This window comes from Pogoniulus pusillus, chromosome 9 (assembly GCF_015220805.1).
Source record: "Pogoniulus pusillus isolate bPogPus1 chromosome 9, bPogPus1.pri, whole genome shotgun sequence".
In the NCBI taxonomy this organism is placed as follows: Eukaryota; Metazoa; Chordata; class Aves; order Piciformes; family Lybiidae; genus Pogoniulus; species Pogoniulus pusillus.
In genome coordinates this window covers 7,661,585-7,682,500 of record NC_087272.1, presented here as the reverse complement: position 1 = coordinate 7,682,500, position 20,916 = coordinate 7,661,585, and the positions used below count along the sequence as shown (strand labels likewise).

Genomic DNA, 20,916 nt, shown 5'->3' with positions numbered 1-20,916 from the left:
CTTTCCTCTATAATTTATATCAAACAAATAAAAAACAACATCACATAAGGAGAAAATCCTTGAAGACAAAAACTTATTATTTTGTTCTAAACATTGAAGCCACTGCTTTTTATGTCCTTCACTTGAGCTTTTGGCTACAGAAAATATCAAAACTAGAGCAGTGCTTTGCACTGAGTCATAGAAGTGCAATTACCACTTCAGCCAAAATATAAAACACATCTGTTGGGGAACAGAGGCCGTTGTAAATGAAACCCTCCTCTCACCCCCTTGGGGAGAAATGCACACCAGGACTGAGCTTTCTGTATTTGCAGCAACATACCAGACTATTACTTAGACATCACCTCTGAAACTATCCCACTGAGTCTGAGGGTGCAGCTGGTACAACTTACACACCATAGCACGCAAGAAAGGAGATGTAGGTGGGAGAACAAATAACAGGAAGTTTGATAAATGTGTGTGAGCAGGACTATTACATCCTGCTGTGGTCCCTCAAGCTTCAAACTGCCACATCGCCCTGATGCAAGTAACTGTGATGCCCATGCAAGCTGCATTCCTTCTCACATCATCTCTCAACTTACCACAGTGACCCTTTATCTTTACTGTCTTTTACCTGTGGTTTTATTTTGCTGGCTGCCAGTAGGTTATTTCTAATGAGGCCTGAGCCTCTGAGGGTACCATATCTAGTCTGGGGAGATGCTGAACACACAAGGTGTTCACCAGACATGATCCAACCTGCTGAAAGTCACCTTCCACAAAGCTAAAGCAAACAGCTGCCTAGGATGGCAGAAGGATGAGGGTGGCAAAGCCACAACTTCCAGCAGAGCACAGAGATGCTCTGCAGCTCTAGGCTTCAATTCTTACTGACTTGGCAGAGACAGCAGAGCAGCTTCCCCGGGCACTCAAGTAGCTGAGGCCATCAAGACCACCTGAGCTCTCTGCTCCCCAAGTAGTGGCAGTAACCATCCAGCCAAATTCATGCTCCAGCCCCATGCTGGACTAAAGGCTTTGCTTGCACTTTCTAGGATTGAAAGGGAGAGAAGCTGTGCAGTTTGCAGGCCACCACAGCAGCCTGGGAAGAAACAGGGAAGGGCAGGACCTGGTCATATGTGCCTTCATTGCCTTCCATGTGACTGGGGGAGACATGAAGGTGGCCAAGGCTAGCAACTACTGAGGCTCCAGCAGCAGGGCAGACATGTCTGTGGTCTCTCCTCATTAGACCATGCTCCTGAACAAACCAGGCAATGCTCTAGCACCGCTGCTGTCGTGAACTACCTGTGACTCACAGACTTCCCCCTTTGTGTGAGCTGTTGCTAAGAGCATGAAGGGCAATGAAGTACAGCAAGCTTTCCATTTCCAAGCCCAAAAAGGCTTCTTTGGAAGGGAAAAGGTTGTTTGACATTATTAACTATGCAGGAGTTAATGCTAGGCAAAAGATTTCTGCGTGTGGAAAGATGGAATAACACAATGCAGAAGGAAAGTACAAAACCAGGGGAACAGCCACTTGGTTTTGCAGGCTGACATCTATTGTTTTATGCTGCAGAAAGAGTAAAAGAAAAAAAAAAAGCTTTCATTCCCACTTTTAGATGTATAAAAAGTACAAGAGCCAATCCCTGCTGCTGACTAATTAACTAACAATTTGAATGCCTTTGAGAAGAGACATCTGCATATTTAAACCATCTCCCTCACACAGGCATTATCTGTAAAAAAGTTCTGCATGGAAAAAAAATTAACAGTAGATGCCTTTTAAGGCTTCTTGATGTCCCCAAACCTTCTCATCATTTCAATCCCCCTCATTTCCCCTGTATCCAAGAGTAAGTAGAGAGAGCTGTTTTCCCTTCTTTCAGCTGCTGGCAGCAGTAATGAAAAAAAAATAAACAAAAAAGCATCTTAAATTGTTATTGTTTTCTCTGAAAAGCCTCATGAATGCAAATCTATAAAAGCTGCCTCATGAATGGGAAAATCTTCAAGTGTCTTCTCTTTATGTAGTTGCACTTTGGACAGCTGCCCAAGTGATAAACAGCCTCTGTTCGCCTATCTGCATGACACAGTCTTGCAATATGGTTTGAGAGATAGTAGGTTTGTTATAAGATAATGACTCCCTGGGGCACTAAATGCCACGAAGTTCAACTCATCTCATTCTCCCCAGCAAGATTAGCTGATGATAGCCACTCTCCCTGGACGAGCCCCATTTGCGGTGCACCGTGTTAGGATGCACCCAGCCGCTGGGCAGGACGTGGCCTTGCTGTGACCAAAAAGGGATGGCTTGTGACATCCATTGTTCAGGAAATTAAGTTGCTAATTAATTTGTGATGCTCCTTCAGCTTTGCCCCCACCTCAGTATTATTGTGAGTTTAGCAAGTATTCTGGGTCAGATGTGGCTGCACTAATCTCATTGCAAACAATGTCTGCAGCTCTGCAGTGCATACAGCTGGCTGACGACAGTGAGCTTCACGGCACACCTCGCCTCCCTCCCCTCTGCAGAACACTCACAAATGTAGATTCCCACCTGTTTTAAGTACACATGGTGGTGAGCTATGCAAAGATGCAGGATTTAGTTCGGTTTGCTCTCATTACCCAGCAATGAGGTGCAGTGGCACACATTTATCAGCACGGTACAGCAGGGCTGAGGCCAGTGTTTTACTCAGCTTAGCAGCTTTGAAATGGTGTGCAGCAATCATAGGCTGCAGTGCGACTTCAGGGCTCAGGCTTCATGGTTTACTGTGCGTGAGTTCATTTTAGTACAAGACATGTAGGGCAAATAATTCACTGTGCCATAAGACTCTCATGCAAACCCAGGGAATTCACTGAGGCTGCACAGTTGTTAAGCCAAGCAGAATTTCACCTCTCGAGCTGCTAGCAAAGGGCAGCACTGTCTGGTATTTATGTAATTGTTTTCTTGGTCATGCTTGAATGAAAAACAATCTGGAAGCAGCAACATCAGGAACCTTTTGGGGTGAGTTAACTCTGTATTTTCCAGTTTGACATTAACCAGATTTTTGGGGGTGGTGCTGCCCAGGGGCTGCTGAGACTCTGCAGTCTCTAAGCTGAGTTGCAGGTGATAGCATTTCTAAAGTGTCCTGCTGGTCAGTGAGGAATGTAAATACCATGGCACCTTGAGAGGTAGCCAAGCTTGGGGAGGGTCTGGCAGCTAAACCTGAGTCACTGCACTCCATGCAGCTTTTTAAGAGCCAGTCTAAACCCAGAAAAGGAGCTGTATCCTCTGCTGGAAACTGAAGGAGAGAACTAAGCGTTCATTTTTGATAGGGCTATGCAAAGCAGAGCAGCCAGGCTTGTGCTATTTCTATAGGTACTGCTGTCTCACATGATCTTAGTGTGACTCTCTGAATATTTTGTTCCCCTTGGAGCCTCACTTCCTGGCAGGCAGAAGTAGACAAGAATGTCCCTTATCAGAATATTATGCAGAAAAACTATTTCCCATCATAGATTAAAGCCTAAAACCCCCAACTGTAGAATTTCAAAGTGCAAATCCTTCAAAGTGTGTTTTACACTGATCTTATTTATGATGTGAGATTGACTAATTAACAAATTCTCTGGCTTTACAGGTCTTCCTCTCCTACCAATGTAGAGCACAATTGCTCCTCTGTTCTCTCTTAACATTTCTGTCAGAGGTTGTACTAATTTTCTTCAGTTCAGCTTCCTCTGACCTCTCCCTGCAGGTAGCTTCGGGAGATGTGGCATTTCAATAGCCCAAACCTGCTGGATGTCCAGAAACTGCAGCTGTGATAAACTCTCCTCTACAGCTTTTCAAAGACATCACATTTGGCACAGAAGTCCCTTAACCACAAGTTACTGGTGTCTGGGTGAGTAGTCTGGCCAAGTGCTGAAACAAGCTTGTTCTTTTCTGATTTTCTTCAAGTCACTGTCAGAAGGAAGATCCTAAGGTGGATTTCCTACACAGGGCTACCAAAAGAGTCATCATCTTAGAAAGAGCTTTGCCTGTGAACCTAACATGTAATGGTCTACAGAGTGCTATGCAAAAGGATTTCAGAGTGCTTGGATTTTGAAGACTGACACTGTGTTGTTGGCAAGTATTCTGGCAGACCCTGAGGTCTGAGCTCTTCAGGCACTTTTATAAGACAGTGAGGCAGTAATAAAGGGCTCTGAAGGAGTTGGCAACCAAATTTAGCAGCTTCATAAGTGACAAGTTTTGAAAGATACTGCAAAGTTAGTGCAGTGATAATTAGAAAACTACAAAGGCTTAGAGAAATTAAAACTGGGTCTTTATCACATATATCCTGGGAAAATCCAACACAGAAGGCTTGTGTCCTTAACACTTCCAGTTTTAAGCATACTGAAGAGAAAATGATATTTAAAAGATGATTTTACATGTAAGAAAGGCATAATACTTACTCTTCCTCATATATCTTTCTGCAAAAGAGAAGAAAACAAAACATATATTAGATTCCTCCTGAAAGGATTTACACAGAGCAGAGGCCAGATACTCAGATACACTTCAGTGACACAGAGCAGCTGTAACTGGCCAGTTAACTGAAGTTTATAGCTGCTATGTGTCAGCAGAACTGCACAAAACAGCCAGAGGGTGCCTGTGAATCTGGCCCTATGTCTTTGTGAAAGGACAGCCTCAAATAGGAAAGGATTGTCAGAACCCTGAGTTTGGCTATAAGACCCAGGCTTATTCGAGCACTATTAGAGAAGGAAGTATGGGTCCCTGGGCTAACAACAGTAACATCAAATTCTTAATACAGAAAGTAAAATTAAACATGTTCTTCTTACACTTTGTCTGCATTCTTATCTATTCTCTTTATAAATTAGTATATTTTAGTCTTTTAGGATATAGAATCAATCATAGAATCATAGAATCAAGCAGGTTGGAAGAGAGCTCCAAGATCATCCAGTCCAACCCAGCACCCAGCCCTAGCCAGTCAACCAGACCATGGCACTAAGTGCCTCATCCAGGCTTTTCTTGAACACCTCCAGGGACAGTGACTCCACCACCTCCCTGGGCAGCCCATTCCAATGCCAATCACTCTCTCTGTGAAGAACTTCCTCCTAACATCCAGCCTATACCTACCCCAGCACAACTTGAGACTGTGTCCCCTTGTTCTATTGCTGGTTACCTGGGAGAAGAGGCCACCCCCCACCTGGCTACAATGTCCCTTCAGGTAGTTGTAGACAGTAATAAGATCACCCCTGAGCCTCCCCTTCTCCAGGCTGCACACCCCCAGCTCCCTCAGCCTCTCCTCACAGGGTTTATGTTCCAGGCCGCTCACCAGCCTTGTTGCCCTTCTCTGGACACCTTCCAGCACCTCAACATCTCTCTTGAATTGAGGGGCCCAGAACTGGGCACAGTACTCAAGGTGTGGCCTGACCAGTGCTGAGTACAGGGGAAGAATAACCTCCCTTGTCCTACTGGCCACACTGTTCCTGATGCAGGCCAGGATGCCATTGGCTCTCTTGGCCACACTGCTGCCTTATCTTCAGCCTACTGTCCACCAGTACCCCCAGGTCCCTTTCCTCCTGGCTGCTCTCCAGCCACTCAGTCCCCAAGTGCTGCTTGGGGTTGTTGTGGCCAAAGTGCAGAATCCTGCACTTGGCCTTGTTAAATCTCAATGAAGCTATTGAGTTTTTTGTAGGCAACACATCAAGTGAAAGCTCCTTAAAATAGGATAGTGTTGAAAGATATATTGAAAGCAGAAGGGGCACAGAATTGTAGTTTGGAAACAGAAACAAGCACATAGAGTGTTTTCCTTATGGTATGAATTCACTCAAATGCAAGGGACCCAAAATGTCACTCCATCTGTGCATTAGGATTTCCTGAGATCACATCATTAGCCACTGCTTTTTGACTGCCTGCGTCCTTATCTCCTTGCCCACCAGTGCCTAACTGAGCATCTGGAAACTGATGCTTTCATTACTTCTGCTCTGTCAGCACTTTGCATGCTTATGACATCCCTCTGCCCCTGTAATAGTTGACCAAGCTACTTGAGGCTGAAAGCAGAGCAGGTAGTTGCCAGCATCCTTTCATTTTTCCCAGCTGCACATCTTTGGCTAAGCTAGCAAACAGCATCCCTGTTTTGCATAATCGCTGCTGAAACACAGGACTCTACACAATTTGGATTTGCACATCTCTCCAAGGCAGACACCTACATTTGGGGATGGAATTTCTCCTCTTCACTCAACAGAAGGAACAGGAATTTCACCATGGCTAATTAAACCTGATCTGTATGTACAGATGTGCAGAGTGGCACTCTCAAACTGCTCCTGATACAGAAGTTGGTTCTCATATGGCAGATATTCCTTGGACAAGGAATGGAAGCTCTGGTAATGTTAGGCCACTTAAAATTCTATTTCAGTGGAACAATATTATTTCCAAGGAAATAACAGAATTGTTTAAGAAGTAAACATTCCTCAAGAACAGTTGTCACCAACCCCCCATATTTATTATGTCTCACAATGGAAAACAGCCAATAACTTCTTTGGTGAAAATGGTGCATAATTTTCTTCTTAGTAGTAACAGGTTTAGGTGACCACAACTCTGCATTTAAGTGTGAACTTTCAAGTCTTAATATTTGAATTGGCTGCAATCTTTAGGCACTGGGAAAAACACAACATAGTATGCATGCACCAATGCTTTTCTCACTGGTTCTTGTTTAAAGGCTAATCAGGAAAGAACAAGACAAAACAAGGCTTCATTGTGTAGAAGGCTTTGTCACTTCCTGCTAGCAAAGGCTACAATGGCTCAGCACAAAATATCCTTTCTCTACACAAATCACAGCTGTGATGTTGGAACAGGAGCTCCTCTTGCTGGCTCTGAAATTCAAATGGCAGTGTCCACCCCAGCATGTACATGGATGCCACCCTTTATTTCCTTCCACATCCCTTTGCCTCCGCAGCAGGGATGAATGAACATCAGTGACAGCTGCTCTTAGCCAGAAAAGAATACTGTAGGCATCAGCAACTATAAAAAACCCTTCAGGGAGATACCTGGCCATCCTTTAACCAAAAACCCTCAGTCTTTTGCTTTTGCTTTCAACTTCCAGGGTAGGTAAAACCTAAGTACCTTGCACATATACTGTGTTATGTATTTAAAAACTGGACACCTTGCACAACATAGGCCTTACTTTCAACATATCTCTCCAACATACCTCTCTTTCAATGTTGTTCATATTTTCCTTCACCACTCTTTCACCTTGATATACTTCCCATCTCCTAAGTCTCAGCGCTGACTGTAGACAGACTAATCACTAACTGAGGCGTTGTTGGAATATCTGAAGATGTGTTGCTGATGTGCACTCCGTGATGTGTGATAGCTGTACGTCTCCCCAACAAGAATCTGGTATGGGCTTTTCCTGGAGCTGGGCCCAGACCTCTGGCCTGAAGACTATGGCACCTTCTCTCCTGACAGCTCTGCTTGATGCTTTGGGGAAAGTGAGGGGGCAAGGGCATTTCTAGGTGAGAAAAGAAGTGCTCTGCATGGAATGGATGAGCTGTTTTCTGTGACTGGCTGCAGAAAGCAGCTGAGCTGGAGGAAAGATCCACTATTCTGTAGCATTCCCAGTTCTCAATACATTTCTCTGAGGCACTGGCACTGAAACCAATGGCACAAAGCACCTTCCACTGGTGGAAGCTTGCTCCAATGCTGATGGTCTAGTTGACTGGATAGGGCTGGGTGATAGCTTGGACTGGATGATCTTGGAGGTGTCTTCCAACCTGGTTGATTCTATGATTCCATATGATTCTTAAATACGTCCACAGAGTGGCGCCACAGAGCCACTGCAGATCCCTGAGCCCTTATGACAGGAGCCAATCACCCATGCATAGCTCCACTATAGGCTGATGTAATTCAAGCACTAAGCTGCTGAAGACAAGGCAGTGAGTTTCCTGGGATCGGAGCAAGGTGTTTGCAATAGCCCACGATATGATGCAGCACTTTTTTGCCAGTATGGGGCACTGAAGCTAAGGAAAGAGCAACCTTTCTTGCACTATTTTTTGACCATCTTAGAGAGAAAGAAATCTAATCATGGCCCCTGGCTTGTCATCTTTTCATGAAAGCAGCATAAGCCAGAGCTCCCAGCAAGCCTCATAAAACTCCGGATTTACAGGGGACCTTTCATCTACATCCATTTAAAATGTTCCCTGCCAGGCAACTGACTACGGACGGAAATCATCATTTGAAAAGATCTTACTTTAAGGACTGTACACAGTGCCTTAAATGCTGCTTCAGTTCTTCATCCTTTTCATAGGATTCCAGCACGGTGTGTGCATCATCGTGGCGACAGCAGTAGATTTTATACGTGTCTTCTAGTGGGCCTTTAATCTGCAAGAACACTTCCCCTGTTAAGGAGAAAAACAAAGCGTGTCAAGCCAGACAACTGCATCTCAGAAGGAGTTTTTATTATTCCACCACATTAGCTGTGAGCTAAAAAGGCTGGCTTCCACTTTACTTCCCTTAGAAACGATCTTGCATGTTTATGTGCATTATTTATTACGTGCATTTCTCAGCTGCTCATCTTTGTCATATCCAGGCACCATTATAGCAGTGTTAATGCACAGAAATTCCCTCAGGGAAAGGCATGAAATCTCTACGCCCCACACCACTTCACCCCCTAATTCACTGCCCCAGCGTAATGCCCCTTCAGCAGAAACCGCACAGGAGAGCTTAACTGTTCAGGAAGGATCATTTCTGTGCCGTGGGCTGGCAGGAGGGATGAATGTAAGCCTGTTCATTTTCCTTTTGACTTTTTTTTTTCCAAGAGACTATGAACTTAAATGGGTTATAACAGGAATTGTTACTCTATTTCCCATTAACCAGTTCACTTTTATATGTTTCATAAAATAATAGAATCATAGAATCAATCAGGTTGGAAGAGACCTCCAAGATCATCCAGTCCAACCTAGCACCCAGCCCTAGCCAGTCAACTAGACCATGGCACCTAATGCCCCATCCAGGCTTGTCTTGAACACCTCCAGGGACAGTGACTCCACCACCTCCCTGGGCAGCCCATTCCAATGCCAATCACTCTCTCTGGCAACAACTTCCTTCTAACATCCAGCCTAGACTTCCCCCAGCACAACTTGAGACTGTGTCCCCTTGTTCTATTAGTGGTTGCCTAGGAGAAGAGGCCATCCCCCACCTGGCTACAGCCTCCCTTCAGGTAATTGTAGACAGCAATGAGGTCACCCCTGAGCCTCCTCTTCTCCAGGCTGCACACCCCCAGCTCCCTCAGCCTCTCCTCACAGGGTTTGTGTTCCAGGCCCCTCACCAGCTTTGTCGCCCTTCTCTGGACACATTCCAGCACCTCAACATCTCTCTTGAATTGAGGAGCCCAGAACTGGCAGTTGTTGTGGCCTAGAACAGAGATTTTTCTTCACATGACAAAGGAATAACCTCCATTCCTCCACTACTTAAGTAAAACCATGTGGATTACAGCCATTTTTATATAGCATCTTGGTTAATATACAACTGAAGGGGGAAAGTATTCCCATTTTCAGTCCTCAGAACCCCCATTTTGCCTCAAAGAACAGTTGGGAATTTTAGAGGCATTGAAATAGTCCCACAGACATTTCCCTTTAAATTCTGATGCCTGATTCTTCTCAGCCTAAAACTTCTTTGTCCCTTTCTGTGTAAGAAATGTTATCCAAGCAGAGGAGGCATGCTTCATCTCTTCTGCTGAGATACTCATCCTGTTCTCACACCCTTGTATAGCAGCACCCTGATCAGCATCCTTGGAAATGCACATAATAAACAGCAACAGTGAAAATTCTGGTGTTGGGCATTTAGTGAGGATTTTGTCTATGTGGCAACCAGTCTAATGTTTTATAAACATTCCTGTCGAGCTATAGCCATGATTACTAAAGTTAAAAGCCAAACACTACACTAATTGAGAGCCCTCTGTTCATTCACAGAGTGAGTGCCAAAGCTGTCAGGCATCCTGCATGTTTCAACCTGACCGGAGCAGGCTGTTTCATAACACATTGCACTGAACTGCTCCATCTTAAGTGAAAAATGATTCAGTTTCCACAGTAACACAGCTCTGGGTTTTTCCCCTAGCAGTGAAGGTTATCTGGGCTGTCTAATGCACGTTGGTTTCAAGGTGCAAATATGGGAATGACCACAATGGAGCTAAGACCATGCAAGTTCACTTTAGTTACTGTAAGGCCACAGTCAGCAAAGCACCAGCATCCTCTAGTTAAATGCTCTTTAGTTTCTGTCTTGTCTGTCTTCTGCTTAATGCTAATTCCAATGGCTATCAACACACACTGCATCTGGACTTCTCCATGAACTGTACAGGCCTTCATTAGCAAACCACATAAGGGGAAACCTTAATAAGCTTTCTCTTGATCTTCTTCCCATGACCCTTGATTCTCAGATGCTGAGCTCTCAGAGTTTTCACTAACTTGCAGCAGAGCTCTGGGTGCTTAAGCAAGGCCCTTACCACACTAATCCCTCAACTGTGGTTATGTTTACAGTACAACAATAGACATACAACTCATTTCAGAACATACTGGAGGCTGGATATTATCATTCTGTTCTCCAGAATGAAAGAGATGAGCAAGATCTGTTCGCTGATGCATTGTGTCACAATGACAGATACTTTCACTGATGCTCAATGATGAGAAAAATTATGTGCTGATTTCACAGGGAGGGCCTTTTAAAAGAAGAAGGATTTCTTAAGGCTAAAACCCTTCTTATTTCTGAACCATACAGACCAAATCAGATGAGCTTTGGGCATATCAGTGTGGGAGGTTGTTTTATGGGCCAAACCCACATTACATTTGTGCATAGCTTTAGAAACAGGGAGTCGTTTGCACACTGACAAATGCAGAACTGCTCCATGCCTCTTCTTGAGTGTGGTGCTCATCAGTCTCAAAAAGAAAATCCTACAAGGAAGGCTTGAGCAACACAAGCAGTTTCTCCTTGTAGCTTTCAGTGGTGCTGCCTGTGTGGTCAGCAGTTAGAGAGGCCTAATAGCTAAAGCTAGGGTAAGGCTTCATATTCCTTCAAATACAGCATCCAGAACAGAGAGGAGAAAAAGTATAGGAGAGAACCAGGAAGAGTGTTTAGCATCAGGAAACCAAGGACCACAAAATGTAGATGACTACATTAGCATTTTAGCTCAGGCTAGGAAAGGGCTTTTGGAGACAGTTTCTCAGTAGTCCTCTTTTCCCATGCTTTACAGTGGAGCAGTCACACACACACAAACTGGGTCACTTTTAGGATGGCAATTACCAGAAGATGCACTCTGAGAGCACTCTGAGCATCTTACGCAGTCCAACCATCTCTCAATTCACAGGAATGGGCTGCAGCCAATCTGAAGTAAGACCTCTTGAAATATGTAATATGGATACCAGGTCCTTAGCTTCAACTGTTTAATTTTTCAAGTCTGCTCCTGTCAGATATTATTATTTGTCAATGTGGACACAGAATAAGGTGTGGAGAACTAAAATAAGACATGAAAATGAGCAACCCCCTTGTTTTGGTTTCAAGCCAGTGGATTAGCAATTCTCTTCAACCTCACCATGACTGAGTTGCCTTCCAAAATAGGGTATTTCAATGCAAGATGTTTAAATACCATGAATATGAGAGGTGTGTTAAACATTCTCAGCCTGCTTTTCCTATAGACTGGCTTCACACTGATTATGAAGATTCTGAAAACAAAACTATGGCCTTGATGTTCTTTCAGAGGATGACAAACTTACTAAATTATTGCTTGTAGTGATGCAGTTATTCTCCCTGACTTTGGAAGAACATCTCACATCCCTGCCCTGCGGTAGCCGACTTGGTGACCAACAATCCCATGGTTTCCATTCTGGAGAAACACACCCTAATAGATGGGCAAAATTGTCTTCTGGATATGGCAGGGAACTAAGAGAATGAATCTCTTGGCTGTGAGAAAGGCACTTCCTGCTAGAATAGAACATTGCTTATTAAGAGTATGACTCATCATGATGCACTTTTACTGAAATACAGCCAAGTGACACAGTTGCATCCAGCTACGTTATGCTGTTGCCTTGGCAAACCGGATTGAGATGTGCTAGGATTAATACTTTCCCCAAGCCTCATATGCTTTAATATCATGTCTCGTAGTCAAAGGGCAGGCAATATTTTTTTCATTACCCCATTATTTGCAAGGACTCCTTTCTATGTGTCAGCTGTGCAAATACATCAAGCAAAGAGACCACAGCTTTAACATTCATGGTCTGGCCTGCAGAACATGCGATTGTTGTGAGACATCCAGGGCCAACTTGTTTGCTGGAAACACCCAAGATCCCTGCAGACATTCCTGCCCACATTGCCACAAACTTAGTATCAGTTACAGCCTTCTTGCCTTTACTAACCACGTTCAGCAGATCTAGGGGGGTGTTTGTCCCCCTCCACACTGCCCTGGTGAGACCACACCTGGAATACTGTGTCCATTTTGGGGTTTCCCAATTCAAGAGAGACAGGGGTCTGCTGGAAAGAGTCCAATAGAGAGCTACAAGGATGATTACAGGATCACAGGATGTTAGGGGTTGGAAGGGACCCAAAGAGATTGAGTCCAATGCCCCTGCCAGAGCAGGACCACACAATCTACCTCAGATCACAGAGGAATGCATCCAGATGGGCCTTGAAAGTCTCAAGAGAAGGAGACTCCACAGCCTCTGTTCCAGTGTTCCGTGACCCGTACAGTAAAGAAGTTCCCTCTTGTGTTGAGGTGGAACTTCTTGTGCTGCAACTTACATCCATTGCTCCTTGTCCTGTCACAGGGAGCAAGTCTGTGCTCTCCCTCCTGACAGCCAACCCACATTTATTAAATCACTCTGTTTTCTCTTCTCCAGACTAAAAAGTCCAAGGTCCCTCAGCCTCTCCTCATCAAGCAGTCCCCTAAACATCACTGTAGCCCTCCACTGGACCCTCTCCAGCAGATCCCTGTCCCTCTTAAAACTGGAGAGCCCAAAACTGAATGCAGTACTCAAGATGAGGTCTCACCAGGGCAGAGTAGAGGGGAAGGAGAACCTCCCTTCATCTGCTGCATATACTCTTCTTTAACACACTCCAGGAACCCATTTGCCTTCTTAAGGATAACTTGTTATCCACCAACACTCCCAGGTCCCTCTCCACAGGGCTGCTCTCCAGCAGATCACCTCCCAGCCTGTACTGGCGCAATTTATGATTGTGGGAACATCTCTCCCATGAAGAAACACTGAAAGACCTGGGGCTGTTTAGTCTTGAGAAGGGAAGGCAGAGCGGGGATCTTATCAGCATCCATAAATATCTGAGGGATGGGTGTCAAGGTGAAGGGGCCAGTCTCTTCTTGGTGGTGCTCAGTGATAGAACAAGGAACAACAGGTACAGGTACACAGGAGGTTCCACTTCAACATGAGGAGACACTTCTCTATGGGGAGCATGACTGAACACTAGAACAGGTTGCCCAGAGAGATTATGTGTGGGAATGCAGAATGCAGAAGAGTTGTGGAGTGCAGGTGCAGGAGAGCCATGGGAAAGGATGTGAAGAGAAGTGACAACAGGCAGATCCTTGTAATAACAGACCTTGGTTCTCACATGCAGCTGGCCACCTTATCTCAGAAGGGGTAGATAATGGACCTTCACTAATGAGAATAACAAGGTGTGGACTTAGGCAGATGTGGTGGGTTGTCCCTGACTAATTATGCTGATGTGTAGGTGTGTGCTCTACTGGCTGAGTGTATAAATTCGGGCTGTTATGATCAACAAACTGGATGCAGCATAATTCATACTGAATCGTTTCTGAAGACCCTTGCGGCAAGTCATGACCATACTGGTTCATGGACTTGTTTACCGTGGCCTGCCAGCAAGCAGTGATAGCAGGCAGCACAGCCTCCACCAGTTATGGAGTCTCCATCTCTGGAGACTTTCAAAACCTGCCTAGATAAATTCCTGTGCTGTCTGCCCTAGGTGACCCTGCTGTGGGCAGAGGTTTGGACTTGATGATCTCTAAAGGTCCCTTTCAACCCCTAACATTCTGTAATCCCCTGGTTTTGTGTGACTGGTTAAGAAAACGTAACCAACTTCTATGAATGGTATTGCCAGTAGATACTGGTTTAACAATGTTTAGGGGAGAGTGTGTGTCTGTGTGACCTGCTTATTCCAGTTATTTTTAATGCTTTTCTTGGATGGTATAATTAAGATTATGCAATATAAGAGTTGGTGTAGGTGTGAGCAGAGTTAGATAGGCAATATCAAACTGGATGAAAAGGATACTATCAGTATGTGGCATAACTGCAATGTGGCAATACTACAGTTTTCTCATGCTAAACTCACTTCCTCCTTCCTTCTTCCCCCTCAACTTCCAGATGAGTGGGAAAAGAGCACCAGGATCACAGGAGCACAGCAGAGCAACTGGATAGGTTTTACATGCAATTTTTTCCTGGCTCATTATGGACAGCTTGTTGCAGGTTGGCCTCTGGGAGTGGTACCAGGTAAGTCTGATGAGGGCAGGGGACAGGAGAGTGTTATGTTTATTCTTTCACGTAGCTTTGTAGAACTCAAGAGGACAGTAAACATACCGATTATTTGCATGGGTGGTTCCACATCTGTCGTGGCTTCTTCCAACAATGACAGCAGTTTGGCTGATACTTGGTGGACCAATTCAATGTTGCTAAACAAGCCATCCACGTCAAAGCCGGCAATCTAATGGAATACAAGTATTAAGTGGCTACTGATGAAGGATAGAGAAGGACAGTGAGCATTACAGACCTTCTCTTGCTATGCCCTGAGTGTTCAGGAAGTGCCACTTCTGTAAAACCTCATATAAACATCCTCCTTGGGACTTCAAAGACACATAAACAGTTTCCAGATTAGTATAATATGCTTGATACAGTTAACACAGGGTATGTTATCAAGTGCTTTAGCCTTATTTTGAACTATTTCTAGTCTGAAGGTGTTTACCTAGGAAGGAAATAAATATTATCATCTGAATAAAGAGAAGATCTTTAGCTGGTTTTAAAATACTTGTTTACTTTCCCACTGAGGAGAAGAATTGCTGACAGTGGGCTGGATTCCCTGATTACAATTGCTAACAGAGGCCACTACATAAACTGATACCTTGGCCCTTTGGTGCCAGCTACGAGGTACAAAACATTCCAGATATTGGTACCATATTGTTTGTCCTATAAATCCAAAATCACACTCAAGATCATATAATTTCCACTGAAACAAACACATTCACAATTCTGGGTATTAATTAAAATTAAGGAGCTTCTTGCAGAGCCTGGGCACACAACATTGACTTGAGTGAACTGCATCAATTTGCACCACAGAAAATCTGGTTTTGTGTCTCTACTTATTTTAGAGCAAGTAAAAAAAGTTCCAGAACACATAATTCTCATGCAGTAGTTATTGTACAGCAGAGCAAGAGTTAATATTCAGGGACAACTGGAGATAGCCAGTGGTGATGTGCCAAGACTGAGAACAATGGCAAGACTGATTTTGGCATCCACACTGATAGCCTCTGAACATAGCTCTCTATTAGAAAGGGAAGTGCTGACTTACATAGCAGCTCACCAGATGCCAGGGGGATTGTGTTCCATGGTATTGTAACACAATCAGAAATACACTTTCAGTACTAATGCTGTTCATTTCTTTATAAGAATTTTAGGGTCTAAAACATGTTCTATCCATTTGGACATATGGAACAGATTCACTGCTTGGTCAATTTTCCAAATGCTGTCCTTCTCTAAAGACGTTACAAAGCTTCAATGTGGTAGTTTGTCCAAGAACTAGCCTTAAAACCATGTAACATTCTTGGACAGCCTTTCAAAAATGCAGAAGTTACTACATTAAGCCAGTTATAACCTCTCAATTACTTTTCCTGTGTACAACTAGTATGGAACTTCTGACCTCTCCTCCAGTATAGTGCTTACTTGGAACTATGCCGTGCATGGACACTGACATGTGTTAATACAATGACAAAGGACAGAACTGGAAGGTGTGTTTTCAGCTGTCTGGCAAGGAGCAAAGGAATACAGCATGCTTGCCAAAAAGCTGAACAAGTTCAACCAAGGAATACCCTTGCTCAGTACTGGCCAGGCTGTAGAGGGAGTCAAGTGGAGACTACTTCTAAGCAGATGAACAAATGAGGAGGACTAAGTCAAGAACTCCTTAAAGTAATGCCAGTAGATGCCAGCTCTTCTGCAAATGGGTTGGAACAAAGTCTGACAGAGTTCTGAAAAAGGAAAAGAGGTTCTTCAGGAGCTTAAACTGCACAGGATTCACCTGGCCACAGTGTTTCCTGAAGCAGTGGCAATATCTGAAGACATTTTGGCCTCTGCACCTTCATTTTGTCATCAGTTTGAAAAGAAACTCTACATACAGAATGCTAGCTTGCAGGCCCACAAATAGCAATCTTTCTTTGGACAACCTCTTCTACTGCCAGCCTTTGGCTGCACAAATTTTCTACAAATTGCAATAATGTTGAGGGAAAGGTGCTCTTTGAAGTCTAAGCTGAAGAAGAAAATGGCTGTCATTGGCCTAATGAGATCATTTGCCTGAAAGAGAGTTTATGAGCCTTCTTTCTTAAATGTACCTTTTCTGTCTAGAATGTAAATTTGTGAAATGCTCACTAGGCTGTCAGGAGTGGTAAGGAAACTCCACCACAGCTGTCTGAAACTGAACAACTGAATCAAATCTCAGTGGGGAAGTTCAGGCCATTCCAGGCTGTTATCATGGAAAATATTTAGGGTTTATGGGGTTTGCTGCCTGCGGAGCTGCCAGTAAAGGTCAGCCAGGACATGTTCCAGAGTTTATAATTACAGAGGAGAGATGGAAGCTACTATTGCAGCTCACAAGAAAGCATATAGCATCCAATCTGATTTCTGGGCACTCACCTTTCAGGCTTTATGCATGGGCAGTACAAGTGCCAGGAGTGTATGTGACTTCCCACTCTCCTTGCTAGAGCCGTAGGACATGCCTTCCCAGAAAGCTGGCTCCAGACCCACTCCCAGCACCATGTCACTCTCATGCTGACAACTTGTGCTTGCTATGCACAAGATTGTTTGCAAGCAGACTGTGGGTGAGTTGAGATCTTGACGTCACTGTCTCATCCTCCACCCCCAGTGCTCACCTGCTTGTTTCTCAGAGGCTGAATCACTTCCTTGATGCAGAGATCCAGGTCGCTGATATAATCTTTCTCTGTCTGCATGAGTTCTGCAATGATTTTCACCCTCTTGGCCATCATGCATCTATTGACTTGTTCTTCATCCTCCTGCAGTGAAGTGGCAGGGCTTGAGGACCCCAGCTGTGGGGCCATTTTTTCTGTTTAAAAGAGGGAGATATGTGAGGAGCATTGCAATCCCATGTGCTCACCCATCTTGCACTGCACAGCCATGGTGCCTGTTGGAAACTCCCAAATCACTCTGGGAAGCAAGAAGCATAAGAAATGGCAAGCTCAGATCATACTGAGGGTTGTCCCATCTCTAAAAGTGGACACAGGCTCAGTGAAGGAAGCTATCCAATTGGCAGCAAGAGGATAACCTATCAGTGGCTCCCCTCACTTTGATGGAGCATGGGAAATTTTGGTTCTTGTCACATTGAAATTCAAGGATAGCTGAAGACCTTCTATCCTTTGAAAATACAGTCTTGGTCTGACATCTATTACGATTTGGAGGACTGGAAAAATGTGTTCCTGTGAAGAAATAGGCTGTATTCACTATAAATAATCTTCAGTGGAATAACCTCTGTGATATTGAATCTGCTCTTAGGATGCTGAGGGCTGCAGGCACTGGAAGACAAAGTCTCAGATGAAGACAATGTCACTAATGATGACAATGAAACCTGTAATTCTGTGTAAAACTATTTTTTTTCAAAGAGGCAAAGGAATTACAGGAAAATAGGGAAAACCTCTAATGGTCAATAACAAACATTTCTTGGAACAACAGAGATCACTGGATTCAGGACATTCTTAACTATTTTTCTGCACTTAGGACCTAGGATATCTGATTTGTTCCAGATACATGGAACAGTTGACCTCACTAATTTTCCAACCAAAGCAATTCTGTGATTCTGTGAAATGTGAGTCTTCTACAGTTAGGTAATTTATGTATGCTACAGGACCTGCACACAACCTATTTAGCTGTAAGGATGGTTGTCCCTTTTGTTTGGTTGATAAGTCTTCTTGCAGCATCTGTGTCAGCTGTACAATGCCCAACAATTCTTGTACAACCTATTTTTCATTAGGAAAAATAGGCACACACACAAATAACAGTGAAGGATTTCAGAGGCTTTTCTGGTGTTTTCCTGCTAGCCACAAGATGGTGCAGGGTACCAACAAAGAGGACTTAGCATTACCATACTCATCTCTGCATTACCCAGGTCATGCTTTGACAGCACAGGCTTTTTATGGCTCAGTGGCAAAGGACGTGAATCTCTGCTGAGGATCAAACTGCTGCACCTCTGTGTCAGCTTCTGTAGGGAACAGACCCTATAATGAGGCAATAACAAGCAGCCTCTGATGTTTTGCTTGATGAGAGCCAATACTGAATATGTAGCAGTTCCCTGAACTAACTGTGGAGGGGTATGCAGCTCACCCTTACAACACTGGCCAAGGCCATGGATGATAACCTGGATCTGGGCTTGTGGTAACACCAACCAGCTTTCAGGAGAGAGGGCTTTAAGCTGTCTTCTGCTGAGAACTGTAAAATGCTGTAAGTCCAAAGTATCATCATCCCCAAGTCCTTCTACAATTATGCTGGCCACTGACATTCAGAAAGGGCACTTTTGTTATCAATGCTTCTCCCATCAGGGCTTCTAATGACACTGGTGTGACTGCACTTACTGCTTTACAGAGCTGCTTTGGGGATTGCACCTCTGCCTCTGCAGTCCTAGTTCTAAACAGTGAGCAAAAGGAACCCAAACAAGCCAGGGAAGGAAGTCTTTTTTTTCAGACTTTCTGTATTTAGACATACTTTCTACTTTTGATTTTGGCTTTGAAGTCTGTATAACACAGACATCAACATTTTGTTCACAAGTTTGTGCATGGAAAATAAAAAGGAAATGTGGAGATGTCTCCTTTCATAGAATCATAGAATCAAGCAGGTTGGAAGAGACCTCCAAGATCAGCCAGTCCAACCTAGCACCCAGCCCTAGCCAGTCATCTAGACCATGGTACCAAGTGCCTCATCCAGTCTTTCTGCAAGGCTGGGCCTATTAAAAGAATTTAAAGCCAAATATTGCACTAGTGACTCCATGCTGGCATGAGCACATGGTCTACACAGGAGCTCACACTGCTGCAGAGCTATTCCATCATACAAAACAGACTCTGCCCTGGTTTAATATCATTCCACGGCTCCCTCTGAGCAATTTTCTGCTTAGGCTGCAGAATGAAACCACTTTGCTGAAATGGGAGCTACCTTTTCCTTTAAAAAATTAACAGTATTTAACCACACTTAAGAATACACCACAAAACACTTGAACAATCAGTTTCCATTCCAGTTCTGCACCAAACTTAGCATTTTTCTGGAGACTAGGTGTGAAAATATTTGTATGTGTGTGACTGTGCGTGAGAGTTCAGGGCGGCACCTCAGAAAGTGCAGAGAGAACCAGGCACACTGGAAGGTCTCAAAGTGCCATTTTGTCTCAGACACAGCACTGTTATGATTTCAGATGGAATTGGAAGGTAAACACAAGATGCTGTGCCAAACCAACTTTCTAATCTTTTATACTGGTGGCAGGGGAGAGTGTTACATGAGCAAAATAAAGCCACTGTATCCCATTTTGAGCTTGAAGCTGCAGTCCCTCGAGAGGCTGTTCTTTCAGTTTATGTCATTAGATCATCCTGATCAAATTTGACCCTTGAATTATGTCAGGGCTCATCTATTATCCTTATTGCATGATAGATAATAATGCCAAGAAAGAAAAAGCTGTTCTCAACAGGAAGGTATAGCCATGAGAAATATCAGGTAGGTTCTGTTTCCTTGTAGAGAAGATGTATTTTAAGAAATTTATCCTTTTGTTAAAAGCAATGTAATTTTCCATTTTCACTCAATACCTTCACTTCTTTTTCATTTCAGGCATGTCTGTCTCTACAGGATGCAACAGCAAGGTCCTGAAGTGATGATTACAGCCCAGCCCTGTGATTTCGTGTTTGGCTGATTGCTTTTGACCAGTTTGAGAACATCAGTAGCTTGTTGAAATCCTTGTGGAGTAAGTGAAAGTTTAATGAATGCACAAACAGCAAGTGCATCTCAGGACTATAAGCAGAGTCATTTCTACCTGGTAATGTGTGCCAAGCCCAGAACCATTCAGGAGAGAGGATCAGCAGAAAGAGACGCTGCTGAGGATTAATTCTTACAGCAGGAACGTGGCTCATCTGTCCTCGGAGACGCCAGGTTTGGAAAAAAGGAAAACTGTCTGTGGAATGGTTTGTTAGACTGCTCTGTCTTATGACCAGTTTACAGTAGGCAAAAAAATGTAAAGTAGGAAGTAATGTTTGCAATTGTTGCTTTGTGATGTCAGCTGTCTACATGAGTCACCTTTCTGGAGGACTGTGCTTTGGAGAGGAAGGTGATGACTTTGGTTTTCCAGCTGTGTATTGAACTACACGGCTCTCGCTGCACAAAACAAGAGGTTCACTATGTGATGACTTGGACAAAGCAGCCACACATCTTACAAGAGAAGTGTCTTGAAAATGTCCCCCTGATGGAGACATCCAGCAATGCAGTGAAAGCATGGAGGAACAGAACTTGAAATGTGGAAATACAGAAGCTCTCTTCTAGGCTCAGGAGAGATACTGGAGAGTCCACAGCTTTGCCATTGGAATGGGCTGCCCAGAGAGGTGGTGGAGTCACCGTCCTTGGAGGTGTTCAAGAAAAGCCTGGATAGGGCACTTGGTGCCATGGTCTAGTTGACTGGCTAGGGCTGGGTGCTAGGTTGGACTGGATGATCTTGGAGGTGTCTTCCAACCTGGTTGATTCTACAAT

General features: G+C 44.1%; 1 protein-coding gene and 1 long non-coding RNA gene across 2 annotated transcripts in view; one reads left to right on the top strand and one right to left on the bottom strand.

The window, feature by feature from the left end:
• Nucleotides 1-20,799, top strand: part of LOC135178011 (uncharacterized) — a 32,013-nt gene extending 11,214 nt beyond the window's left edge. The window contains exons 4-6 of the long non-coding RNA XR_010303310.1: nucleotides 3,678-3,821; nucleotides 14,296-14,421; nucleotides 20,008-20,799. This is a non-coding gene — a long non-coding RNA (uncharacterized LOC135178011). The remainder of the gene's footprint in view (nucleotides 1-3,677; nucleotides 3,822-14,295; nucleotides 14,422-20,007) is intronic.
• ARHGEF38 (Rho guanine nucleotide exchange factor 38) overlaps nucleotides 1-20,916 on the bottom strand; it is a 42,685-nt gene that overhangs the window by 14,425 nt on the left and 7,344 nt on the right. The window contains exons 2-6 of the mRNA XM_064148436.1: nucleotides 17,064-17,254; nucleotides 14,509-14,632; nucleotides 8,169-8,316; nucleotides 4,372-4,389; nucleotides 1-7 (exon numbers count right to left, since the gene is read on the bottom strand). The exon at nucleotides 1-7 is cut by the window's left edge and continues 193 nt beyond it. Of these exons, the coding sequence (XP_064004506.1) occupies nucleotides 1-7; nucleotides 4,372-4,389; nucleotides 8,169-8,316; nucleotides 14,509-14,632; nucleotides 17,064-17,254 (488 nt within the window). The remainder of the gene's footprint in view (nucleotides 8-4,371; nucleotides 4,390-8,168; nucleotides 8,317-14,508; nucleotides 14,633-17,063; nucleotides 17,255-20,916) is intronic.